The sequence below is a fragment of the Argentina silus genome (assembly GCF_951799395.1).
Source record: "Argentina silus genome assembly, chromosome: 17".
NCBI lineage: Eukaryota > Metazoa > Chordata > Actinopteri > Argentiniformes > Argentinidae > Argentina > Argentina silus.
Window position 1 is genome coordinate 6,061,676 of NC_139671.1, and position 27,821 is coordinate 6,089,496.

General features: G+C 46.8%; 2 protein-coding genes across 2 annotated transcripts in view; one reads left to right on the forward strand and one right to left on the reverse strand.

Moving 5' to 3' along the window:
- The window catches only part of fig4a (FIG4 phosphoinositide 5-phosphatase a), a 46,574-nt gene extending 36,349 nt beyond the window's left edge, over positions 1–10,225 (reverse strand). Inside the window, exons 1-7 of the mRNA XM_083689137.1 lie at positions 10,101–10,225; positions 8,131–8,229; positions 6,650–6,773; positions 4,568–4,724; positions 3,265–3,315; positions 1,703–1,851; positions 1,044–1,172 (exon numbers count right to left, since the gene is read on the reverse strand). Coding sequence (XP_083545263.1) covers positions 1,044–1,172; positions 1,703–1,851; positions 3,265–3,315; positions 4,568–4,724; positions 6,650–6,773; positions 8,131–8,229; positions 10,101–10,163 — 772 coding nt within the window. The 5' untranslated portion in view covers positions 10,164–10,225. The remainder of the gene's footprint in view (positions 1–1,043; positions 1,173–1,702; positions 1,852–3,264; positions 3,316–4,567; positions 4,725–6,649; positions 6,774–8,130; positions 8,230–10,100) is intronic.
- A 1,095-nt stretch (positions 10,226–11,320) lies between these two features.
- ak9 (adenylate kinase 9) lies at positions 11,321–27,777 on the forward strand (the record flags this gene model as incomplete). Its single annotated transcript, XM_083688796.1, has 37 exons — positions 11,321–11,413; positions 11,943–12,006; positions 12,098–12,150; positions 12,230–12,326; positions 12,426–12,538; positions 12,813–13,001; positions 13,211–13,333; positions 13,483–13,557; positions 13,754–13,855; positions 14,059–14,198; positions 15,985–16,307; positions 16,411–16,461; positions 16,548–16,577; positions 16,687–16,820; positions 16,950–17,100; positions 17,479–17,593; positions 17,716–17,804; positions 17,966–18,034; positions 18,272–18,466; positions 18,828–18,955; positions 19,213–19,416; positions 19,692–19,985; positions 20,383–20,501; positions 20,700–20,919; positions 21,189–21,260; positions 21,803–22,018; positions 22,277–22,492; positions 22,889–23,102; positions 23,272–23,473; positions 23,863–24,009; positions 24,769–24,986; positions 25,373–25,569; positions 25,740–25,909; positions 26,400–26,498; positions 26,648–26,750; positions 26,955–27,069; positions 27,324–27,777. The coding sequence occupies 37 exons, from the start codon at positions 11,321–11,323 to the stop codon at positions 27,533–27,535; spliced, it is 5,352 nt and encodes a 1,783-aa protein (XP_083544922.1). The 3' UTR covers positions 27,536–27,777.
- Positions 27,778–27,821: the final 44 nt, after the last annotated feature.

Sequence of the window (27,821 nt, forward strand, 5' to 3'; positions counted from 1 at the left end):
CAGTTATTCTTTGGGAGTTCAACCTAAGCCCGAGGCTTCGAGGACGCTTCATGCATCAACCAGACATCGACACAACAAACCACCCCTTCTAAAAGCACGGCTGGAAAAATCACTCTTCTAAATATTTTGTGTAATACCCTCGAGGGCGATATCAATTCTGAGCTTATGGAAGAAAGAAAAACGTGACACACACACACACACACACACACACACACACACACACACACACACACACACACACACACACACACACGTTTTCTGCTTCGGCTTAAGAGCGGTGAAGAAAGTTGCTGTAGTCCGAAATATAGGGACTCAGTTGCCTGATCTGATCAAATAATACCATGGATACCTCTTAACAGATGGCCAGGTTATGCAAAACGCCTTCATTGTTTACATACCTGATAACCATTCTTTAATTGCCATCTTTATTCATTTTTTCCACAATCCGAAAATAACCGGCCCCAAAAAAAAAAAAAAAGTCTAATACAGCCTCTTCAGCCACGTGAGTAAGTCATCGTGTATTCCACGTGTTCAGAGAGAGGGCCAGACAAACATTTCTACCGAGTAGGCTAGATGAGGGGGAGAGTGAAGGCTTGGGAAAGAACCTTCCCTGAACGTGGCTCTCTTTAGCCTTCGGGGTTTTATGAAACAGCCATTTTTTTTTTTAAAGGGATAGTTCACCCAATTTGAATAATTTTGTTCATATTGCCCATACCTCAATGTAGACTTGTACTAAACCTTGAAACCATGAAAATGACCAATGCAGATACTGTCATCAATGCAGATACTGTCATCAATGCAGATACTGTCATCAACGCAGATACTGTCATCAACGCAGATACTGTCATCAACGCAGATACTGTAAGACGACCGTGGTAAAAGGCATGGAAAACGTGCACGCTTGTTTTGGGGTGAACCGACTCTCCCTTGAGGTGAATGGGGCAGACAGACTTACAGGTGAGTAGGAGAAGGCCAATGGCCAATGTCACATTGCTAAAGTCACCGAACAGTATATAAAAAAATAAAAAATAAAAAAAGGATACTCGACTGGCCGCAGAAGCCGTGGATGATGTACATGAGCCAATCGGGATGCACCGTGTCCTTGACGCGTTCCAGGAGCTTGCCGTTCCACACGTACTTGGCGTACGGTTCGTTCAGGAGGCCGTGGACCACTGCGGCGGAACGGAGGAACACATAACACGGAGGATCAGCTTACACGGAGGATCAGCTTACACGAGGCAGGATTAACAGGAGGGTTTCACCAAAGATACAGTAGAAAATGGAAAACAACAGTGGAGTGAGAGGAGGGGGGAGGGGGGGGTTGGGGAGGAAGAGGGGGGGAGGGGGGAAGCTGAGTAAAGGCTTTCGCATTGGGCACGTGCTGTCCTGTTATAGCGTGTGTGCGTGTGTGTGTACATGCACGTGTGTTTGTGCATGTGTGCATGCGTGTGTGTGTGTGTGTGTGTGTGTGTGTGTGTATGCATGCATAGGGGAGGGGGGGTAATGCCAGGAAGAGCCATTATAATAATATAATAATAATATACACCATTTAGCTGAAGCTTTTATCCAAAGCGACTTCCATTGCAGTGAGTGCATACATTTCAGTATATAGGATCCCAGCGGGAATCAAACCCACGACCTAAGTGTTGTTAGCGCCGTGCTCTACCCACTGAGCCACAGAGGACCACAATCAGAGACCCACCTTGCGTGGGCAGGCCCTCGTCCTCGAAGATGTCAAAGCTGTCCTGTCGGCTCCGTGTGGTGACCTCCTCCTCCACGCTCCCCGGGTCACACGGGCTGCGCAGCAGTGTCAGGTTGTACTGCAACGAGTGGCTCAGGTCGTAGCTGTAGCTGTGTGTGTGTGTGGGGGGGGGGGGGGGTCAAAGGTCAAAAAGGTCAGGCATGAGAAGGTCATTCGAAGAGGATGGACAGAGATAAAACAAGGTGTCCAATCAAGGAGCACTCAAAGCGGAAAAAAAAAACCTACGACTCAAAGGATGTGACGATGGATATTTTTTGTTTTGTTTTGTTTTTATTTCGACCAAATCAATGAGCTATTATTTAACACTCGAGAATAAATGGAGGAAGCGGCGAAAAACAAATTAAATCTTCACCTGTTGCTAGAGGGGACAAAATGACACAAAATGACACAAAAAATTACAGCCTTGGCAACAAGGCGGTTGATTGCGATCAAAGGGTTGACTGTCTGTCTGTCTGTCTGTCTGGTCTGGTCTGTCTCTGCCTGGTCTGTCTCTGCCTGGTCTGGTCTGGTCTGGTCTGGTCTGTCTGGTCTGGTCTGTCTGTCTGGTCTGGTCTGGTCTGTCTGTCTGTCTGTCTGTCTGTCTGGTCTGTCTGTCTGGTGGCTATGTCAGCAGCACAGAACTCTGATTGTGTGGGGCTTGACCTTCAGTAGAGCTCAGCTAGCAGGTATTCAAGGAGATAATCATCTCAGGGTCGGGTGTGCAGAGCCACATGGGCCCGTGTAACGTTGTTCCCTGGGTCACTTGAATGCCGTGAAGGGCTCAGAATGCTGTACAGAGCATCTTAGGAGCGACATGAATGTCTAGGACTAAGGCCCTGAGTCCCCACTCTGAGATGCAATGCCTCAGTAATGAGACATTCCATCCTCTGAACACAGTGTGTGTGTGTGTGTGTGTGTGTGTGTGTGTGTCTGTCTCTGTCTGTCTACTAGAGAGAGTTTGAGCATGAATGAGAACAAGAAGTGAGATCTGACCTTGGTCACGAATTCACAGCTACCTCTAATAACCTCTCTGACTCATGAATACATTTGGAGAAACACTTTGTACCTTTGAGTCAAACTTTTCAGCTTGAGTCGAAAAGGGTTAAAAACTGTTGATCGCGAGACACAACTTTCAGAAGAACAAATACACTTGAGGTTAAATGCAAACACAAAACATTCGGAGACGTCGGGGAACAGAAGAGAGCGTGAAATGAGCATGTCGAAAATACTTTGTCTGCGAGGATCCACAGATTCTTCAGCCTTGTGACCACCAAGGGCACAGCCGTTTTGACAAACAAGACGGAGGAAGAAATGAGAATTTGAAAAAAAGAGAAATCGAAAGGTCTCTCCGAAACACACACACGCACGCACTCGCTCGCACACACACCTAAAAAGAGAAATTTAAAAGGTCTCTCCAAAACACACACACACGTTGTAGACACTTCCCTGTCTATCCACTCAATCCATCCATCAACAACGTCAGACGGCGTTACTGTGACGACCACAGTCACCCCGTGGCTTACCTGAAGTAGAAGTTGCTGGACAGGTCCACGTTCTGAAAGATCCTCACGTACCTACCAGAGGATAAATTAAATTAAATAAACAAGACTTGTAAAAAAAAAAAAAAGAAAAGTCATATAAATGGACATGAGTATAAACTGTATAAACTGAGTATAGTGTTGCTGCAGACCAGAAGTTAACACACAAACAGTCACCCTATCTCGCATGGCCGCCAATCCATGACCTGTAACATTCATTTCACACATACATGTCAAAGAGAGAGATATGGATTTTGAATCCATAACAGTAATTTCCTGGGCAATTTATTTGTAGACCTGCGTGTTTTTTTTCGGGGTCAAAGTGTGTGGTGCCTTGACCGCAAGGGCATGTGGTGGAAAAAGTGTGAATTGCCTTCTGAGAGGTCAGGTAAACCTTGAGCGGGTGCTTATACTTTGATTAGCATACAAATTAGTCTGTGTATGAGAGCTGGGATAATGTAATCCTTTTCAAGAGAAAGAAAGACAGAGAGAGAGAGCGAGAAAGGAGGGTGAGAGAGTGAGTGAGTGAGTGACAGAGAGAGACTGAGCGAGAAAGGAGAGTGAGAGAGAGAGTGAGTGAGTGAGTGACAGAGAGAGAGTGAGCGAGAAAGGAGAGTGAGAGAGAGAGTGAGTGAGTGAGTGACAGAGAGAGAGTGAGCGTGCACATCTCAATAGTCTAAATTGGCTCCCATTCATTGTTTCCGTTCCTTTATCTGCACTGATGTGAAAGAACTTCACAAGTGAACTCCTATTCAAGGGGGACTTTCATAATGCTTTCATCGGTACTTTCAGGGCCTATTGAGATGTTCCCATAGACAGGGACTCCAACCCTGATCTTTGTGGACCTTTTAAAGATACCAGTGAAATAGTACTACTGAGGAGAGAGAGTTGAAAAACAAAATGGTGGATATTGTGCGACCTGTAAAAACACAGGTTGTTCAATTCAATGGTTGTTCAGTTCAATTCAAAAAGATGTATTGATCCCACAAGTAGCAATGTTTTAGGCAGGAATGCAGGTACAAACCACCTAACAGAACGAGAGAGAGAGAGAGAGAGAGAGAACAAGGGAAATAGAGAGAGGATGCGAGGCTGGATAATGCTAGGGCTGGGGGGGTGACCTGGGGCTGGGGGGGTGACCTGGGGCTGGGGGGGTGACCTGGGGCTGGCGTGCCAGACCGTGGTACAGTACACCCCTAGGGTTTGTTCTTAGTGATATTACCTGTGCAAACAGACTAGTGGTTGTGACCAAGCCTTGCCCCCCCCCCCCCCAACCCATTTGCTGTCCTACCTGGCCTCGTCCGGGTGCGTGACCCTGACCGAGTCGTTGGGGATGTAGATCATGTTGGTGTCCTCGATCTTGTAGATGGAGTGACCACCGATGTCGGCCATCTTCCTCCTCTTGGTGATCAGGCAGATGTAATAACCTTCCAGGAATCGGACGAAGCCTGCAAAGCCGGGACAAAACATGCACGCACACGCACACGCACACGCACACGCACACGCACACGCACACACACACACACACACACGTCAATACTGTCGCTTTCAAGGACAGCTAAAGCACCCAGATAACCTTCCACAACTTGAATACAAACTTCTCCAGGCCTTTTCAGGGTGTCGATGTAACAACGCTTACCTGAATACCTGTGTGTGTGTGTCTCCACATGATAAATGGGAACACTCACTTTCCATGCAGTGTGCTTATGGCACTCCAAGCCTTTTCATTGAGCTTACATAAAGTCATTGAAACCAACAAAGAAAAAAAAAAGAAAAATGAATTCGAAAAGAACTAAATTAATTTTCAACTCAATGAAAGCTTTCAGCGCCCTTTTCCAACCTGCATTCAGTATTGTCACACACACACAAACACAAACACACACACACACACACACACACACACGCACACTCACTATTCCTGCTTCGAGTAGAATAGATCTTCTGAGAGGTCATTTGTGTGTCTCTCTCATACAGTATTAGCATTTGTTTTTCAGGGTCATGGACACGCTGATATAATGGTTACAGACAGGTGCTGTGGCATATCAGATGGTGGGGCTAACATATAGGGGGAAAAAATCTATTTCTATGTGTCCCTAAGTCCCTTCTGGGGCTATGGCTTGCCCAGTAAGACTGGGTTAGGGCCAAATGCTGTGGTATTCTTTCTTTTGGGTGGGTCCCGGTGCAGATAACAATCAAGCGCAGGATCCATGTTTCTACGGTGATGAGGAGGACAGGAGGGGGAGATTTTGCTTACTAAGAATTGCCTCTAAATCTGAAGGCAATATCATGCTGCTTTACCTAGAAGGCAATTATAGTGGCAGTTCATCTGTGTGTCTCTGTGTGTCTCTCTGTGTGTGTGTGTGTGTGTGTGTGTGTGTGTGTGTGTGTGTGTGTGTGTGTGTGTGTGTGTGTGGCAACACTACACACACTTTGTGTTATGCTTCCCATTTCTGTATGTAGGTCAACACTGACGAAGGATGAGTGGTATTCACGGTGTGGTCACACCAATTACCTGAAAAATACCACAATCATGGGTTCTGGGAACAGGCCATTGGACCCAACAAGGAGCCATGATCAAAGCTAAACAACACTGTCCAGGCAATCTGTGTCATCAGCCTCACTCCAGTGAAGTGAAGTGAGAGAGTGTGTGTGTGCATGTGTGTGGTTGTGTGTGTAGTTGTGTGTATGGTTGTGTGTGTGTGCGTGCGTGTGTGTCCAGGCAATCTGTGCCATCGACCAGTGAGGTGAGAGTGTGTATACGTGCACGCGCATTTGTTTTGTACAAACGGATCCAAAAGGGATCATTATTTGGCCACGATGTCGTCCTCTCATGATTCCCCCTCCCTCCTCCTCTCTCCCTCCGGTCTCTGTGACGAATGTAGGTACTTGTACAATTTGCTGACGTAGCAGTATTACGCAGGGGGATAGTCAAGCCGAAACCACAAGGATGACCAGGAGGCCAAACTCAGTGACATTGTCATGTTTTAACCTGCTGAAGCCGGTTACCACACCAAGGACGATGGAAAGAGCTAGCTAGCTCAGGATCAGCTCTCTTTACCTCAGTCCTATCCTCAAATACTAGAAGCAAAGAAAGAAAGAGAAAAAAAAAAAAAAAGCTAAACTGACCCTAGAACAATTCATGATGAATAGCATCAACCCCTGTGGCCCATTCCAAGGCCTGAAATAAAACTAGGTACACAGTATGTAGCTGAAAATCACTGGCTCACTGGCACTCGCTGTCAAAAAGCGGCTCTTCAATCCTCAAACCCTCATCACGCAATCACTAAAAACATGCCACAACAGGCTCGCTACAGTTCCCACGGCAACTGGAAGAGGAGTGGGAGTCATAAAGGGACCCAAGAACATCTCTTACCCACGATGCCGTAGGCTGAGACGGCTCTGGACAGGCCGGAGGAGCCCTTCTGACCCATCTTGGTGCGGTTGCCCAGGTCCAGGCGTCCCAGGAGCTCACGGACTTCCTGTTGATTGTAGACATGCTGGGGGAGCAGAAGATAACACCTCTGAGCGCTCGCCACTGTACTGGCCTATGAATATGTATATATACACATGGCAGTGGGCCTCACAAACAAGCTCCCAGCCTCTCACTGACTCTGGGACTTCTACCCCCTCCCCCCCCCCCCCACCCTGTCATACACAAACAATGCACTGACAGTGTAATTTATAATTATTTAAAATTATTCTAATTTATAGTGTACATGCCCCATACCCATTTCACAGCCTCGAGCCTCTGTTCTGCTGTTCTTTTTTTGTAAATTTGTTATTGCTATTTTGTAAATTTCATTGTTTTTTATGTCCCATGCAGCAACCTCACCAAGTCAATTTCCTGTATGTGCAAATATACTTGGCCAAATAAAATAATTCAGATTCTGATATATATATATACACATACATATATACATACATGCGACGTTCAAAGTCACTTAAATCACCTTTCTTCCCCATTCTGATGCTCGGTTTGAACTTCAGCAGGTCGTCTTGACCATGTCTACATGCCTAAATGCATTGAGTTGCTGCCATGTGATTGGCTGATTAGATATTTGCGTTAACAAGCAGTTGAACAGGTGTACCTAAGAAAGGGGCCGGTGAGTGTATTTCATCAATACTTTTTTTTTGCTTTCCTGGGCTGGCAATTGGATTGATCACCTTATTTCGCTCAATGAAACTTGTGAAAGCTTGGGATGGAGAAAATATTACACCACATACTTTAAAATACGAGACTGACTCTGCAGTTCAGTTCATATCACGCCGAAATCAAACAGCACATTCAATTCCTCTGCATAGTACAGTACACACTGTAGAGTCCCTAATACATGCATTTTTTTAACAATGCACAGCAGCCTACCTCCCTCCCTCCCACTTCCCCATCCTCCACCTGCCTCCCCACCCCAGCCCCCATCGCCAAAACAATAACAACAACAACAACAACAACAACAACAACAACAACAACGCAAAATGGAAGACTCCATCAATGACCCCCCTCTAGGCTTAATATCTACAGGAAAAGGCTGAAAGGTTGATGATGGATGCGTGGGGGGGGGGGATCATAATCATAAACACTCTGGAGATAAACAGATCTACTCTACTTGATGCGTAATGCCTTCTGGGAAAAGAGTAGTGGAGCAAGCCGTCAGCTCTCATCAGCTGGGCTGTCAGACGTGCTCTCACTGAGGCCGAGGTGACTGATGGTATATAGTGGTACAATTAACCCCCCTCCACCCCCCCCCCCCCCGAGGGCCTACTGGAACTGGAACTGGATTGGATGACATAAATAAGGAGGTACAGGTACCACCGTGGCGGTGATGTGGCTGCAGCAGCGACATGTATTTTCCTCACCTTGTCATCGATAATCACTAGGTCCCGGGGTTCCATACGGTCGATTTTCAGAACGCGGTGTCTGGTTTGGGCGTGATTGCTCCCCACCAGAAAATACCGCTGGGATTGGGGGGGAAGAGAAAAAAAAAAAAAAAAGAATAAAACACATTACACATAGAAACATGTCATTAATGAACCATGTCATATATACATATATACAGTACCAGTCAAAAGTTTGGACACACCTTCTCATTCAATGGTTTTTTCTTTATTTTTATTATTTATAGATTAATATTGAAGACATCAAAACTGTGTGTGTGTGTGTATATATATATATATATATATATATATATATATATATATATATACACACACACACACACACACACACACACACACACACACACACACACACACACACACACACACATATATATACACACACACATACATGAGGCCCCGGAGAGCGTTCAAGAACAGAGAGAGCTAAAAAGCACTGTGTGGGAACAATGAGAGAAAGGCACATTTTGAAATTGTATCTTCCGCAGGGTGACGTACTTTACCACATGAAACACTGTCCCAGACAAGAGACAATACCCAGGCAGGGCCCCCCCCCCCCCATCATTATTAAGGTGCTTGTTAGGATTGGCTGTCTTCTAAGACCATTATGTTTCTCATATGGTGTGAGATTTGGTGTGGGGGACTTCAAGAGGGAACACGTTGACATTATGCACACACGGGCCATTTTGTTCTGTTCTACCCCTCGAATCCTTTTGTCCGATGTCTTGTCTGTCAGAACATCAGTGGAAGGCAATGAAAAGGCTTTCGCAAGAAACGTCTATGTTGCAATCTACAGTATGACCACAATGAACCTGTGTTTATCGGTGCCATGATCGGACCAGTTACACCAGTCTCCAGTACCGGTGGACTGTAAAGGCTGAAAGCTGTACAGAGAAGAAGAAAAAAAAAGGACAGAGAAAAAGATCTAGGGTCTGCCTCCAAACACTCAAAAAGGTCTACAATACTGAAATGAGGTTGACAACCTTTTAAACAGTTATCAGGACACAAAAGGGAGAGGGAGAACCTTTCACATCATGTCAAATGTGTGAGGGTTAAAGGAACATAACTAAAGTAGTGAGGACACTCCTGCCTTTGACTGGCTTCTTGAAAGCTGCAGCATGCCTAGAACTAATAACCAGACCATAGGATTAGACACTCATACAAATAAAAAAATAAATGGGGACGCAAAGACCCAAAGCTTTTAGTGATACGCTTCTCCATGCTGCCATCTAGTGTTTAAACACAATCCTGCATAGTATTCTTCTTGAAATCCAGGATGGCATTCAGATAGGATTAAGTGATTGGCAAAGAAAGTCTGCCCAAAATGTGATACTGTGCATTGATCTGATTTGTTTTTAGATATGATTTGGGGGATCTTAGAAAGAGGGGGACCAGGTCCAAATGATCAAGTAAATGTCAATAGAGACAAAATCTATAAGGTCTGCATCCAAATACTTGACAAGGCTTTGAAACAGTTATCATGACACAAGAGGGGAAGGGGATCACCTGTATGTCAAATGCTAGAGAGTCAGAGGGGTGGCCTAGGACATAGTCTGTGATGGTCTTCTTGAAAGATGTGGCATCAGAGGCCTATCAGAACCTATAACCCTAAATAAAAAAAAATGCCTAAGGGGACCCAAAGCTTCTAGGCTTATCCATGCTGCCATCTAGTGTTTAGGCAGGGACAAAACAATGGAACAGTACATGGTGTTCTTGAAATCCAGGATGACATTCAGACAGACCGAAGTACTTGGCAAAGGAAGTCTGCCAACATTTGATTTCGTTTTTTTTTTTTTAAATATTATTTGATGTATCTTAGGAAAAGGGGGGGGGCAGGTTCAAATGATCAAGTGAATGTCAATAGAGTGACATTGCATTTGGAGATTGAGAAGCATGGGTTTGTTGATATGTGGAAATCGTGTGAAACTTACTGCTCTCGTTTCGTACAGAACCAACTTCTGTACACCGCTAATGACGCCTGCTGACAGTGGCATGATGACGGACGTTGACACTCGATGCTCAACTCTAAAGACCAGGGATTGCTTTTCAGCGAAGTTTACACTGCGGGGAGACGTGAGGAGCGTAAAAGGCGACAGGAGAGGAAGGGTTACAAAAGCAGTCACAAGCCTCACTAACAACAGTACAGCATAGTAGCAGAATAGCTGCGATATTATTATTATTATTATGATGATGGTGGTCTAGCAGCAGCCTGATACATTGCCACATTTCGTAGCTGTAGCCTATACTCACCAAATGTCGTTATCTCGTGCACTGCATTTCAGATTAGAGATAAATATGTTATCATCAATTCCCGAATTCTCGAAAACCTAATATAAAAGCATTGCAAAACGCCAGAGGATCAAACAAATATGTGGATCCACAGCCGTGGTGGTGCATTTGTTTCGGTCAGGTGACTGTCCTGAACTTGGGACTCGAGTGCTTCAGCTGAGACGGGTGCTCGCACAGTCCAAAAAAAGCTCGACGGATTTAAGGCGATTTAAAAATGTGAATTTTCAGATGTTGTTTTTCCAATATAGGATGAAATGAATCCCATAAAACATACAGCGTATTCATACGACTAGCTATATATATCTCGATGACACATTTGAAACTTGAAATGGTTTTGCACATTTTTTAGCCACTGTTTTGCTCTTTTGTTTTACCCACAGACTACAGTTCTCCTCGCACAGACTCAGGTTACTATGGTTACCACACCACAAAGTTTGTCGGCTGACAAAAATGAAAGCGCAGCAGCTGTTTTATTGCTAAATAATACGTGGATACTAGTACAGTAATGCCAAATAAATCGGTGGTGAGTAAACTGACCAATGCATTGACTTTTTTCAAACATAATTATATTGATGGAGACATGGCACACAGTAACACACACAGTTGGCAACTCGTTAGCTGCCAATCGGCTATCAACACTACTGAAGCCGGAATGTTTCCAAGTGAAAGAAGAAAGGTTGATTGTGTTTTCTGTCAGGCACAGACTAGGAGAAAACATATTTCACTCATTCTCTCATTCATTCTCTCTATATCCGATCTCTCACGGTATTATTTGTCATTGAATGAGTGTATTTAATGTCATTTAATGAGTGTGTGTCATGTATTCGCAGAGATAACGCCGTCTAATAGAGAGACTTCCATGATGAACCCTTACGTGGACAACCTCATTGAGAATGAAGCTGAGATGGAGCGTCTGCTTGCTAAACCCACCTGCTTCCTCATTGTTGGGAAGCCGGTAAGATATCAACATATTTTTCCCCTCACACACTTCCACAGAGATATCTGTTTGTCACTCATGAACCTGCTGTTGTAGGGACTGGAGGATTCCTTATTCCACCCGAGTGGGGTTATGTACTGGATATTGTCCAACCACTACTGTCTTCAATCATGTAGTGGGTGTCAGTTTTCTATTTAGCACCAAATGACAAAAGAAGAGGCAATGTGACAGATTAAGGTATAGTTTAGTGGTGACTCGATCAAAACCTGTCTCAACGACATGGGAAGTACTTGACTGAAATGTAGATTTACATTTACATTTACATTTATGGCATTTAGCAGACGCCTTTATCCAAAGCGACTTACAACAATACATTTGTTTAAGTAAGTGAATCATCTATCCAACAGTCATCATAAGACAAAGTAAATAAATTTTTCTACAGGGGCAAGATAAAGTCTGATCCCTAAGTAGATCCCTGTCAATTGCAATATATGTTTGAAAACATGATTGTGTCAAAAGATGTGGTTCACTGAATCCTTCTTTCTAGGGGGTTGGAAAATCTATTCTTGCCAGAAAATTGGCAGAGTCATGGAAGTGTATCTTGATTGATGGTAAATGCGCTATCGACTACATTTTCCATGCCATATTGTCCTTATCTGTGGATGTATCTGAAGTTTTTAATGATAACAATGTTAATTTCAGATACAGAATTGCTCAACTCACACATCAATGATCAGACTGACCAAGGCGTAGAGGTGAGTTGTCCACACTATTCAAGCACTATTTCCTTTATTGTAGTCAACGTTATGCTAACTTGACGTCTTACTGTTTCAGCTTTTAGATATTCTGATTGAAGGGAAAACTATTCCCGAGGAGATGGTGGTCCAGTTGATTCTCGACCGGCTCAAGTCGCCAGAGGTGGATCATTACGGTAATTCAACTCATTTCAGTACTCTCATTTTGACGCTATTTGTACTTGGCTGGACACAGTCTTGTTGTGTTTGTGACCTGTGTGCTGGCCGTGTTGCAGGTTATGTGCTGAGCTGCATGCCCTCCCTGTCAGAGGAGTACCTGAAGATACTGGAGCAGATCGAGTTGATCAAGAACCTGAGGCTCGCCCCGGATTTCATCATAAACATCAAGGTGAACCTCCCCTTCTTGGTTGTTTTGTCTTTTAAAATGCATTTATTGACCATCTAGATGTGTTGATAATAGAATCGCTAAACCGATAAGCCACTGAAGCACAGGAGGAACAAGGCGACACCGTAATGAATAGGGTTGGCTAGTTATGCCCATGTTACGACTGTATGGTAACTGAAACTATCCATCCTGCCAGCCAGTGCCCAGTCAAGCATATCATGTAAACCTGGCCTTAATGCTTTTATTAATATCCCTGTCCCCCCCCCCCCTCCCCCAGTGTGCAGACAGGGACCTGATCCACAGGGTGGCAGGCCAGAGGCAGCACCCCGAGACTGGCCGCGTGTTCCTGAGGGAACAGTGGGACCCTGTGAAGAAGGAGACCACCAAGAGGAGGAGCGACGCGGACGAAGAGGAGGGGGAGGAGGAGGAGGAGGAGGAGGAGCAGCCCGAGGAGGCAGAGGAGGAGGTGCAGCTCAAGAGATCACAGATCCAATGTGTGTGTGTGTGTGTGTGTGTGTGTGTGTGTGTGTGTGTGTGTGTGTGTGTGTGTGTGTGTGTGTGTGTGTGTGTGTTTTACGCTAGAGGGGAAGCAGAGCTGATGTGACACGGTGTGTTTCTTTTTTTTTCTGTTTGTTTGTTTGTTTGTGTGTGTGTGTGTTTGTCTGTTTTCTGCAGGTGGAGGAGAGGGAGCTCCAGAAGGACATGATCTCCCAGTTGGTCAGAGTGCAGGAGAACTACCCAGAGAACGCCTACCGCAGGATCCTCTTGTACAAGGACACTATGCTCAGACCCCTGGAGGTGAGCTGACTGAAGCAGTACACTTGTAATGGTTGTAATCACTTTGCTGACTCATCGTCCAGTGTCCCTCGAAATTGAAGAACATTGAGTGTGTAGATAGAATGATGGGCGTTGTAAACTGTTCTTACTGTCATGGCTATTGTGTCCAGGACTACATGGCAGACCATGACCCCCTGTACCTGTTTGAGCTGGATGGGAATAAAAACCCTGAGGAGCTGTTTGTGGTGAGTTCAGGGGGGGGAATTAGTGGTGTGTGTGTGTGTGTATGTGTACGTGTGTATGTGTGTGTGAGAGAAAGAGAGACAGAGAGAGAGAGTGTGTGTGTGTGTGAGTGTGTGTGTGGGGGGGGGGGGGGGGGGGGGGGTCACGGTAAGCAATGGTCATTGAGCTGTGTTGTCTGTGGTTCTGGCTCTGGTGTAGTCAGTGCTGTCCCGTCTGGAGTCCATGGCTGTGAAGAGTGTGGCCATTCCCCTCCGACTGCTCCAGGTGGACGAGGACGAGCTTCCCGATGAAATTGACACGGTCAGTACACACACTGAAGCACTTGTTTATGTCCAATGTGATATGTGAATGTGTATTCCTAATCAGAGTATTCAGTGGTCATTTAGATGATGATGATGATGATGATGATGATGATGATGATGGGGTTGTGACTGTGTATGGGAGCCCAGGATGGTGATCTATTCTGGACCTGATGGTCTGTGATGATGTCTCCTCCCTCTCAGGAGGAGCTGTTGAGGACCCTGTCGTCTTGTAAGATGGTGGCCCCTGGGTTCAGATGGAGGAGGAGCCGCTGGTCAAGAGTCTGCCCTGTGGCCTTGAAAGAGGGCAAGATCATCAAGGGCAAGCCGGAGTTCTCTGTGGGGTGAGTGTGTGTGTGTGTGTGTGTGTGTGTGTGTGTCTGTGTGTGTGTGGGGGGGGGGGGGCACTTTAGCCAATAATGATCCTACCCACCCAAACCATCCATGGAGGAAGTCAGATGGGTTCCAACCCCCATTGTAATTGGTGACCTACTTCCCGGATGTTATCAACTATATCATGTATCTGTGAATTACTTATTACTAGGGACATAACACTCAGGGCCCACTACCGCACATGTTCCACCTTGGGCAGCCAGTAAGTAGTCTAATGCCATTCTATTCTGTAATACAGTTGTGCCCAATCTTACCTGTTCAGCCGACAGCCTCTCTAGCCCATCAGCAGTGAGATTGCTCAGGGACTCCAGTGCACCAGCCGTGATTATGTTCTCTCTCGCCAATTTACCTGTTCCATAAAATAGGAAAGCTATGGCAAAGAATCTCTCTGGTTCAGTGATCCCGCGTTTTCCTCGCTTAGGGCGACGGGGTGGTTGACCTTTGGTTGGAAAACCGGTGGTGTGGCGGACATATGGAGCAACCCATGCCAGATAACAGGATCCATCCCAGTTGCTAGGGAGCCATGGATATGCTGAAGTACCACAAACCCAATATGTCCCGTTTAATGCAGAGAGTGAGCCATTTTGGCCTGCTAAGGCACCATCTGCTTCCAACGGTGCATTAGGTGTCATAACACAAATGCTACTTCTTGTGCTGTGATGCATTGTCATTTCAATGGTGAAATTGGTTGCCGTGGTTATATCAATAGACCTCTCACATAAACTGTTTCCCGTATATATATATATTGCCTTTTCATCGCAAACAAAACCATCCCAATATCTTACGGTTTCCCACAGCCAGTCTGAGAGGGGAATACTAATAGAGTCATTATAGTCTGGCCAGTAGCTGTTATTAAAATTGGTCATGTTCCAACCGTCATGCATTGATTGCCAATTCCACTCTGAGGAGCACTGACTTGTGTCATTAATGTAAGACCACCAGAGTCGATCAAAACCTGGTTTAGACAGGCGCCAACAACCCCTATAATCACTTTCATTAAATGGGATTGGTCCCAGTGGGATACCAGATCTGGCGGGTACACAACCAGCAATCTGAAACATTGTACGTGTGTGTGATACAGGCTAAGTGCCAAAAATGTTTTGATGCCGCTATGCCCATCTCTGTGAGTGTGGAGAGCTATTTGTGTATCTCTCTTTGTCCTAGTTTGCTTAGAGTCAGTCTTGGTCCTTTCTAAAGTCAGCGAGTCATGTGGGGGTGAGGTAATAGGTATCGTTGACTTTTCTCAAGTCCTGCACAAAACGGCATTGGGTCGGTTCACCTGGTTTCACAGGTTTTTTAACTGGGAGAATAGGAGTTCAACATGGTGAATCTGGACATGGAACAATTATGCCTGCCTTCAACAGTGACTGAAACACAGGCCCTTAGCTAATGGAGCAGTAAAACGCTCTGTTATTGTAATACTGGCAGCGCCTATGCTGTTAATGTATCGACCACTCATTATAGGTTTAGATTCTCCCCAAGATTCCTGATTAATTACTGAGTGAGTTGCCCCTGAATCTACTAGAAATGTGATGTGTCTATTCGCTACCACTAAATCAATTGCCTCGCAGTACAGTCTCGAATGAAGTGATCCGCAGATCCACATTGTATCCTTGTGTGTATGCTTGTGTGTGTGTGTGTGTGTGTGTATGTGTGTGTGCGTCTGCCCGTTTTTTACATTCCAAATGATTCTCTGTCCTCCCCTCTCTCCTCCTCCTCCTCCTCCTCCTCCTCCAGCTTCCTGGACAAAATCTACATCCCATCGTCCCAGGAGGCCTTTCAGAAGTTCACGGTGAACCCCCGGCGCTACCTGCTTCCCCCCATGCCGCGGCCGCCCTGCAAGGTGTCCGTGATCGGACTCCCATGCGCGGGCAAGAGCACGCTGTGCGCCCTGTTGGCCCAGCACTACGGGGCGGTGGTGGTGGACATGGAGGTCCTGATGGAGCCCATCGTGGCCAAGGTCAAACAGGACATGTTGGAGAAGGTCAGACGGGACACCACCTTCATGGCCATCAACAAGGTCAAGATGAAGGTGGAGCTGGACGCCACCCACGGCAACGGTAAGGCGGTGATGATGATGTTGATGCTGATGATGATGATGGTGGTGGATGATGATGATTTCAGTGTGATTTCAGTGTGAATTGCCTCCACCCACCCCCACAGTAAACATGAAATCGAACATCAGCGAGGAGGAGTCTGACGGGAACGATTCAGGTGACTGTTTCATACTTATCTGATGGCCCACTGTAGAAAGAACCCCTTTTAGATCTAACTGTTGATTCTGTGATGTCATCCAACAGAGGCGACCACAAACTCCACCAGTGAGGAAGGTGAGTTGCACGACCAACCACATACAACCCCCCCCCCCTTTTCCCCCGTCATATATCAGTCTTATCAACGTATTACCTGCTGAGGTGTTCTGTTGGTGATTGGATATAGCCGTGATGGAAGTGACAGCTGACCACCCAGAGGTGCAGGCCATCGTAGAGGAGGCGCTGAAGGAGGCGGAGCAGGTTGTGGTCATGGCCCCTCTGGACCAGTACGCAGAGATGCTGGAGAAACATATTAGAAAGGTTAGCCTGAAGAAGCGTTCCCTATGCAGGTGTTTTTTCATGCAGTCTACATGTCACAAATGTTGTAACACCTATATCTTGAGGACCTTTATCATATGACCCTTGACCTTTATCATATGAATATTCCAGATTGAAACAGTCGATGAAGACTCTGAGGTCAAAAGAGGGTGGGTGCTGGATAACTTTCCCAGAGACAGGTCACAGTTGGCCACCATTCAGGAGGTCCACGCGGGGATTATGCCCGACATCCTGTTCTGCCTGAAAGACAACGATGGGGAAGGTGGGAGCATAGAGTTATAAACACTAGAGGGGGCACTCCATCAGATCAACTGTGATTACATGGGTAGCGCCATGTCATTCACTTTATTAATCTTCTGTGTTTTGAGTGTTAAACCTATTGTTAAACCTAATGAAGAAGAAGACCATTGATCGTTGATCCAATTGGCTGATGCCTTCCCAACTCATAGGAAGTCCCACCTGTACTTGACGACATGGCGCCCCTCATGCTGTCACGAATGCAATGAATGGGAATGATAGCAGGTGCCTACTCTATGCATCTCTATTGGTGGTAGAAAATACTACTCCAAAAATGTCAACTCGTTATACTTCTGAGGACTCCAAAACATTCTGGTACAAACGTACAGTGTGACTTTTGCAGGTAGGACCGTGTTGAAGAGGATCTACGAGAAGAACAGGGAGGAGGTAGACAGGGCGATGATCGAGAGGCTCCAAGAGAAGCAGAAAGAGAAGAGCCAGACATCCCAGGACGCCATGTAAGTAGAGAGCCAAAATGGAGTCTGGGGGGGGGGGGGCATCTGCTTAAGTAGAGCCAACATGGCGGAATCGGGTGAGTCAGCTTCATTGCAGTGCCTTGTGTATTTGTGGTCTCCTGTAGACAGCCTATGGAGCAACAGGAGGCAGAGGAGGAGGCCAAGCCTGCAGAGGCTCAGGCCAAACTGGAGGCAGTGCCAGAGGAGGGAGAGGGTACGATGTCCCATCTGTACCATTTTTTTTCTGTTATGAAAATGTTCTAAAATGTTATGTGATGTTAGGTTATTGATATGTAGGTCCTCTATGATCACTGCTTGTGTATTTCCACACCTGCTGTATTCCACCTAAAGAAAGTGATTTTGTTCACTTTCTAGAAGCCTCTGTCAAACCGGACGCTGGCGTCGCTGATAAAAGCCCACGTAGCGTCAGTGTGAAAGACGGAGGTAAGACTAGATCAGGCAGCCATTTTGGTTTCATGCTAACGCTAGTGACGTTAGCATTTCAGGACGGTTCATACAGTATAAAGCAGTGCTATTCAACTTACTGCTTCAAAGTGGAGAAGCCCAAGTATCCAACTGGAGGAAAGAAGTGGTACTACACCCATTGAGGAGAGGAGTTGAAGTATATTTCCTATCTCTCTCTCTCTCTCCGTCTCTCTTTCTCTCCCTTTCCCTCTCCAGAGGTGACTCTGCCTGAGAGGTGGGAGGCGGGCTATCCGGACGGGCCGGAAATGAGCGCCTATAAGCTGCAGTTGAAGAAGTTTGTGATGGACTGGGAGAGCATGGAATCCTCCATCACAGGGAGCTACTCGGTGCTGGAGATCCCTGGCAAGAGTCCTCAGGAACTTGTCAACGAGATGGTGTTCCAGATGGAGAGTGAGTGTGGTTGGTCAGAATGTGTGTGTGTCGGGGAGGGAGGGGTCAGAAAGTATGTGTGGGTGTGTGTGTGTGTGCGCATGTGTGTGTGCATGTGCATGTGTGTGGGTCATTGTGTGTGAGGAATGTAAGTGACAGTGAGCTCATCATAGTATCTGTGTGTGTGTGTGTGTGTGTGTGTGTGTGTGTGTGTGTGTGTGTGTGTGCGCATGTGTGTGTGCATGTGCATGTGTGTGGGTCAGTGTGAGGAATGTAAGTGAGAGTGAGCTCATCATTGTATCTATGTGTGTGTGCGTGTGTGCACGCGTGCCTGCATGTGTGTGTGTGCGTGCGTGTATGTGCGTGTGTGTGCGTTCCCCAGAGCCCTTTAAGTACGCGGCTTGGGAGCTGTCGGGCATGGACCTGGATGAGGAGGAGGAGGATTCCCAGGCGCTGGCTGAGCTGGACAAACCTGACGAGACCGAGGAAGAGGAGGAGCCCGAGGCAGACGTCAGTCATGGAGAGGAATAATCATGATTTTTATTGTACCATGCCTTTAATAATGTTTTGGAGAAACCAGCACAGCTGATTAAATGTACATTTTACACAGCAGATTATGATATAATACGATACACTGACTGTATTAAGTCAAACTTCATGACAGGGCTACCAACAACTTCCCTTTACCGTCGTCCCCTCCACTCCATGCTCCTCTGTCGCACGTTGATGACATCACCTCCCTCCTCTCTCCCCCTTGCTGACGACAGGAGGAGGTGGCGTCCAAGAGGGTCATGGGGGAGACGCTTCACTTTTGCCCTGTGGCCCTGAAGGAAAAAGGGGTCCTCGTCCCCTGTGCGGACGACTACGCAGCCAAGTACAGAGACAAGGTCTACAACTTCTCCACCTCCGAGGCCAGGGACCGCTTCCTACTGAGCCCCGAGAACTACGTCCCACAAAAGGACCTCCTGAACGTAGGAGAGAGAGAGAGAGAGAGAGAGAGAGAGAGAGAGAGAGAGAGAAAGAGGCAGGGAGGGAGGGGGAGGTAGAGGGAGAGGGGAGGGATAAAGTCGTTTCCAAATAGCAGTGGAAGAATTCATGACTTCTTGTGATAACGAATGAAACGATGTAATCAGTGAAGAAGTTGGTCTCTTCATTGATTTACCTATGAAATGGATTCATAGATGTGTCATGAACAACAAAATGTTTCCTCTGCGAAATCATCCCCACCCTTCCTTCCTATCCCAAGGCCCCGGCCCTGAGGATCCTTCTGCTGGGCACGCGGGGGTCCGGGAAGACCACCCACGGCAAGTGGCTGGCCGAGCAGCTGGGGGTCTTCCACATCCAGTTCAGGGAGCGCCTGCAGGAGCTGATCCTGGCCAAGACCAAGGCACACGTGTCCTATGCAGATGAGGTGGAGCCTCCCGAGGAGCCCCCCGAGGACCTGCAGTCCCTGCTGGAGCAGGTCGAGGGAGGGGGAGGGGGGTCCCCCGCTAACGTGGAGGGCGAAGAGGAAAGCCCCACGGAAGCTCCACAAGAACAGGTAGGGAGTTAGTATATTATCAATTAGAATATTAACTATATTATACAGAAATTAACGCATTGTTACCACAGATAGAATCGAATAGGCTAGCCAGAGGTGGGGCAACAACAATAATATGAGTGAACATTGTAAGCAGATAACATTTGAACAGTTTTACCTAGAAGGAATGGTGAAAACCTCCCACAGGAATGCTTTAGCATGGGAACAGCTCAGTAGCTCATTACAGAGGTATTTGTGTTTTGTGTTTGTGTCAGTACTATTTGTGTTTGTGTGTTTGTGTCAGTACTATCTGTGTGTTGTGTATTTGTGTCAGTACTATTTGTGTTTGTATGTTTGTGTCAGTACTATTTGTGTTTGTATGTTTGTGTCAGTACTATTTGTGTTTGTGCTTCATCAGGAATTGGAGCTGACCGATGAGGAGGAGGCCATTAAGTCGTACCTGTTTGACGGGGAGCCTCTCCCTCCGGAGATCATGGAGAGGGTGCTCCCACAGTTCTGGGACCAGGAGCCATACAAGTATTCACAACAACCTTTAACCTCACACTAGCTGACCTACTATATCATAGGGTTACACAACCATGTTGTACCCTCAAAAGATACATGCTGTAATACTAGACTAGATGCATCTTCATCTTAACAGTCAACGTAAAGTAAATGCAATTTCACGGACTTACCCTGATATACACAAGCACACCCCTCTCCTCCTCCCCTCAGGTCGACAGGCTTCATCCTGGAGGGTTTCCCCCAGAACCCTGAGTCGGTCAACTTCATGGTGGAGCGTCAGCTCTTCCCCGACGCCGCGGTGGTCATGGCTGTGGACGTGACGGACGTCCTGCAGCGCTTGCTGCCGCCCCGCCTCGCCAGCTGGAAGGAGCGCCGCGACCGCAGGAGGGAGCAGATACGCCGCGTCCGAGAGCTGCGCTTCAAAATACGGGTGTGGAAAACCACTAGGCTAGGAAGTAGGGGAAGGAGGAGGACGGTAGAGAGAGTGTGTGTGTGTGTGTGTGTGTGTGCGTGTGTGTGCGTGTGTGTGCGTGTGTGTGCGTGTGTGTGTGTGTGTGTGCATGCGTGCGTGTGCGCGCGTGCGTGTATATCAGAATCAGAATTATTTTATTTGGTCAAGTATATTTGCACATACAGGAAATTGATTACACATACAGGAAATACATGTGTGATGGTTTCTGTGTGTGTTTTGGTTGACAGGAAGAGGCCCTCACCAAGAGAAGAGCTGAGCTCTTGGCAGAGCACACTTCTAAACAGCCGTCGTCTGCCAAGGTAAATGTCTCCTCCATTGTCATGCCAAGGTAAATGTCCCCTCCATTGTCATGCCAAGGTAAATGTCCCCTCCATTGTCATGCCAAGGTAAATGTCCCCTCCATTGTCATGCCAAGGTAAATGTCCCCTCCATTGTCATGCCAAGGTAAATGTCCCCTCCATTCTCACAGCCGCATTTACACCCTACAGCAGTACTTTCCTTTGGGCCTGATACCACATACATACAAACTCAATACATATACAAGCTTGTGGATGTATTCCATTTGGATATCTATTTCAGAAACAACATGGACAGGTGATAAGTTGATTATTAGACCAGGATTTCTCATGAGTTCTTTCCTGACTTGCTTTTTGGGGGTCTTACAGTACGTCCAGGACGCCACTATTAGGCACTTTGTGACAAGACAGTTTTTGTAAAATATGTTTTTAAAAAATCGCTATACAAATGAATTTCTGTAAATGTACAAAATATGATATACTATAGTGATTCTGTCATTCCCTGTGCCCCCCCCCCCCCCCCCCCTACACCCAACCCCGCTCAGATCAGGGATGACGAGGAGGATGAGGATCAGGAGGAGTTTGACGAGGGGTCGGAGAACATGGAGGAGGAGATCGGGGCCTTGCTGATGGAGGAGTTCCCCCCGGACGACGATGAAGAGGGGGAGGATGAAGAGGGGGAGGCAGCCGCCGAGGAGAGGCTGGAGATGGAGATCGGGGAGCGCTTCGAGAGGGACGAAAGCAACCTCACTCGGATGATTGTACAGAGACACACACACACACGCACACACACACACACACACACACAAAATGTCTAGGAAGACAACAGGTCTCAGTTCAGTTAGGGCAGTATGACAGTGTATTTTACAAAGTGATGGGATGAAATAAAAATAAAAAATAGTCACTCAGGATACAAACATACCTACATCATCGGTCATTGAAAGAAATCCATACTTTTCCTTGTCCACATTTTTCTTGTCCGATGAGTTTTTGTCTCCCGTCTTCCCTGCGTTGCTCAGGACCTCCTGACAGACAACCAGATCCCGAGGCTGTCCATCAGCGCCGGGCGTATGCCTCGGATCGTCCGCTACCAGCTCCTGCAGAAGGTCAAGCCCCTGGTGGCCAACCGGGAGGCCCACTTCCAGAGGTGCCGGCCCCTCAGCTATGGCTTGGCCCGCAAGCTGCTGCAGTCCTTCAAGTACCAGAGCGCCTTCGGGTGCTGGGACCCCGTCAAGGTCTGTCCTCCTGACCCTTCCCACCTCCTACCTCTCTGATGTGTATCAGTGAAAATAACACACAGTGTCATTTTTTTTTTACAGATATGTGCAGCATTAGAAATAAGGTAGCCATATATATGTTGTTTAGCGAACCCCATATAAAGGCTTTGAAACCCAGTGATTGTGAATGCATTTTAAAAAATAAAAATGCGCGCGCACACACACACATATATATACACACACACATATATATATACACACACACACACACACACACACACACACACACAGACACACACACTCAACAAGTGTGGACGATGTGCATACTTAATACACTGTTTTCATCTCTCCCCTGTGTGTGTGACGTGATAGCCGATGGTCAGTCTCTGTCTCCTCCCCCCCCCCCCCCTGTAGTACACGGAGGGAGACCTGATCCAGCCGCAGCAGGGCCCCCTGAACACCACCTACCCCCTGCTCTTCCACCACTTCATCTACTTCTTTGCCTCCAAGGAGACCCGCAACACCTTCATGCTCAACCCCATCAAGTACCTGAAGCAGCCCAAGCCCAACCCCTCGCTGCCCATCAAACTGGCCATCATCGGGCCCCCCAAGTCAGGCAAAACCACAGGTCAGACTTCACCACAGACATATTCATATTCAACCAGTTTTTCCTGGCTATGTGAGCTGCAAAAAAAAAAATCCAGCTCCAACTTATCATACCTCTTCTTGTCAATGCTCTCGTGTTTTCTTACTGTGTGTGTGTGTGTGTGTGTGTGCGTGCGTGCGTGCGTGCGCAGTGGCAAGGACGATTGCCCATGAGTACGGCTTGGCGCGGCTGTCCATCGGAGACGTGATGCGTACGGTGCTGAGTAGCCAGGGCCAAACAGAGTTGGCGACCCAGATGCTGAAGCACCTCTCTCAGGGCCTGACTGTACCTGACGAACTGGCCATCCAGTGCCTGGAGGTGGCGCTCATGAGCCTGGTCTGCAGCACCAGAGGGTAAGGCTGGGGGAGATCTATCTTTATCTTTCACCAGTTGTAAATCTACTTCGCAGTTGTTATGTCCCCAATACTCTATAGAACTGGTAATTGTCCCCCACTGATGACGTCAGGGAGGGGACTACGATTCGGTCTCTTGTCTGTTTGTATGTCACACGCTTTACCTCATTACACTGATTGGCTACATTTTGACGAAAACTATGGTGAAAGATGCGTCTCGCCATAGAGATTTGGGAGTCAAAAAAGAGAGTCTCATTTGGTCAGTAAATTGTTGGTGGCCTACACAGACCAAGAAGACAGGAATAAGAAATGCACAAATGAAAAAACTTCAACAAACTTCAACAAAAACTCAATACAGCTTTCTTTTTTTTTCTCTTCTTCTTGCTCAGGTATGTCCTGGACGGCTTCCCTATGACGCGTAAGCAGGCGGACCTGATGGAGGCTCGGAGCATCATCCCCGTGCGTGTGGTGGAGCTGCAGCTGGACACCGTGGAGGTGCTGAAGAGAGGCCTCAGCGACAAGATGCAACCCAACAGGTCAGATGCGGTTGGTCGTTGTTACATGGGTCAGTTTAAAAGTGGACATTGAGTCAGAAGAACTGTTGAGCAAGGAACATCAGCTATTGGTTCGTGATCTAGGGATTCTTAATCTAGGCAGAGTCACCACCAATCTTCCGCCGTAGATTGAAGACCCATCTCTTCAGACTACGTCTTAACGGTCTCTCCTAAAGACCTCTTCATCCCCACTACCCCCCTGAACAAGTTTCTCTCCTGTAAAGTAATTTTTCCTTCTTCTAGCATTGTGACTGCCTATGGCCCCTGGTCCGAGCATTGATTACTTTATCTTATGATGACTGATGGATAGATGATTCACTTACCTAAACAAATGTATTTGTTGTAAGTCGCTTTGGATAAAGGCGTCTGCTAAATGCCATAAATGTAAATTACACTCTTACACTCTCAAAAAGGTGCTACCTAGAACCATAAAGGGTTCTTCAGGCTGTCTCTGTGGGAGAACCCTTTGAAGAACACTTTTGGGTTCCGAGTAGTTTTAGGCGAACGTTTAGGGTTACGGTAAGAGATAAGGTTAGAATAAGTCTGAATAGTATTTCCAACCCTTGTTCCTCCCTTTCATCTAGACCTCTCCCCCTGGCCCCCTTCCTCACACCCTTCTCACTTTAGAAGCTCTCTCCCACCTCGTCCCTCAAGCGTCATACTCTACTATCTCCTTGAAATGAAATACCTGTCGTTACGGTTACCGTATTGATCAGACGATCTTTCCTTCCTTCGTTGCAGGACCCACCTGATGCACGACAGCCCCCAGATCCTCACCATCCGCCACGGCAACTTCAAGCGGGAGGTGGAGGCTGTGAGGCAGCACTACCAGCAGCAGTACCAGAACTGGGCCCTGGTGGACGGACGCAAGAGCAAGTGGTGGGTGTGCAACCGGGTCCTGGACGAGGCCCGCATGAGCATGAGGCACCTCCACACCTACCTGGAGAAGATACGCAATGGTAGGGAACCGAACAACTGGACCGTCAACTCTGGTCCACCTCAAGATTATGTCTGACTAAGTACCCTCTCCGGCCCAAGTACCCCATTCCCTTACCTATCCAGTAAAATCAGTTAGGTTGATAAGAAATGATTTCGTCTTCATGGTTTCTACAATGTGATTCTCAGCTCCTTGTACAGTTCTGTGTACATGCTTTGGTCCAATTCTTAGCTAGCGATTACTGGATTTCTCATGCAACAACGAGATAACATACAAAGAAATAACCCCCCAAGAAAAGACATTGAAAAATTGTCTTAGATAATCACTTGAATTAATGAATATTTATTTATTTGATCAAAGACCTATGATTTGAGATCATTCACTCTCCCATCACTTTAACCTCCACAGGCCAGGCAGCCAGCATTGACAGGCTGTGCATCACCCCCAAGGAGCTGCAGTCTCGGCTGGGTGAGTTTGGCCACTACTGCCCCGTCAGCCTGGCCCTCCATCGCCATCTGGTGGACTGCTCCCTCACTACATCCCTGGAGCTGGCCGTTGAGTTCAGGGGACACTACTACAAGATGTGCTCTCGGGGATACCTGGAGGTTGGTCCCACATACCCAATACATGTCAAATATCGATGTTCCGTGTCATGAAGTGGCACGATTCAAATATCATTCCGCCTAAACACCATGAGGTAAGAGCTTAGCATCAACAGGGTAAACATTCCCCATTCATTGATTGTCTTCATCCTTCATTCCTTGTACTTCCGAAGAGATTCCTGGCGACGCCAGAGCAGTTTGTGATCCCGGGCTGCCCCCACCCCCTCCCCCCTCCCCGCATGCTGCCCAGGAAGTTGACGGCCACCCAGGTGAAGGCCAAGTTCCCCCAGCAGGTGGAGATGAAGGGCTACTGCCCCGTCACCTACCTGGACGGAAGGCAGAGGTAGCCATGACAACGTCAGCATTTTTCTCAATTGTTAGGAAACGCGACTCCTCTCGTCCTTTACTCCGTTCTCCTCTCGCCTAAGGGGAGGAACCTAGATCTTCTCCTCCAATAGGACGCGAGTGGAGGACGGAGGAGAGAAGGAGTCGTGTCCCTAACCATTGCCCCTATCCTACAGTCCACCATAGACAAATATCTGACTGGTACAGTCTAACTTTGAGCGCATGCATTATTATGGTACTCTGATGGTCTTTGGCTTAAAAAGAAAAAAAGAAAAAGAAAAAAAAGACCCAGGGTTGGAACTGGTATTGTTGCCGTTCAGTAAATTGCTTAGTCATTGAGGCCTCGATGCGTGCAAATGATTAATGCAATCATCGTCTCCAGGACCTGTTAATTAATATTTTACTGCTCTCTACTAGACCATAAACTTCCATTGATTTCTGTCATATGAGTGCTGTGTGATCTGTATTGATGCTACATTTAAACTCAGGTATGAGGCCCTGGTTCGTGGGAACATGGAGTACGCCGTGGAATATCGGGAACAGATTTACACTCTCGAGACGGAAGAGAAACAAGACAGGTTTCTGAGGTTAGCAATGGACACACTGATATCATCTTACCTGAAAATATTTTGCAGGTATAGAAACTATGTTTTTTTTAGGAGGCCAACCCATGTTGAACTCTGCTCCACCAACTCAATGATAATGAAATATCCACCCACTTCCTAATAATACTCAGGTTACCAGAGACCTATTGGAACCAAAAGCTACCAAACAAGCTACCCCCGATGAGTGAGCCTGTACAGCTCACCTCTTTACCCATGCTGGGCTACATGGAACAGGTGAGACTGAGGCTCACACACACCTTGAGGCCCCACTGACATTCCTTTTGAAGAATCTAAAGTGTCTATGTTCAGCTCAGATTGAAAAGGCCTACGGTATGTGGGCCTTGAAGTAAAGCGGACCCAGTGTGATTTTAATCCATTAAACCCATGAAAGATTGTGACATACGGTATATTGATTCGAGCTTTTGTGTTTTTAAACAGGGTGCTGCAAGAGCAGTCACCAAAGCTCTGACCGCCGTCGGGTGTCTCAAACCAAAGTTCCCCTACCTCAGTGTGAGGAGATCGGCTCTCCTCTATTTTGCCTTTTATTTGAAAGGTATGAAAAAAGCCAAATGGCCACTTCAGAAACATCTATGTTGGTATGTTGGTATGTATGTCATAAGATGTCACAAGGTCGTGATGTCAACGTTATCGATAGAATCTAAGCCTGATATTGTGTCACATGCTATCTTTGCAGTGCATTGGTCTCAGATTCTAACTTGACTCTGCATCTCCTTGCCTTTTCTTCACTCCCTTCTTCACTCCCTTCTTCACTCCCTTCTTCACTCTCTCTCTCTCTCTGTCCTTCAGCTTTTAATCCCAAGAACTCAGACTACATTCGCAGTAAGTACAAGAAGAAGCTGGCATCATTTGAGGAGAGCTGTGAGCTCATTTCCTACCTGGGCTCAACTATGACCAAGAAGTACAGGGCCCCTCAGGAGCAGGCCATTGACTTTGAATACAAGCTACACAGGTTCCTGGCTTTAGGAGAGTCCACAGGGGATGCTGCTAGCATGCTGTAGTATGACAGGATGTGTGTCATACTGTCAATGACTCACAATGTTCATGTGTCATACTGTCAAGGTTCATTGAAGTTATTTGCTCTCAGTATTCAGCGTGTTGTGTTGCGCTGTATATCAAAAGAGCATTTCAGAACATTTCAATCCTTTTTTTTAAACCGCTTGAATAAATATTTCCAAACATCTGTTTTATGGCTACTTTAACCAGTTGAAGGTTGTCTTTATAAACACTTATTAAAGCTTTAATCCACCGTCTCATTGAACCTTGTAATTTGTGTTATTGTGTCTT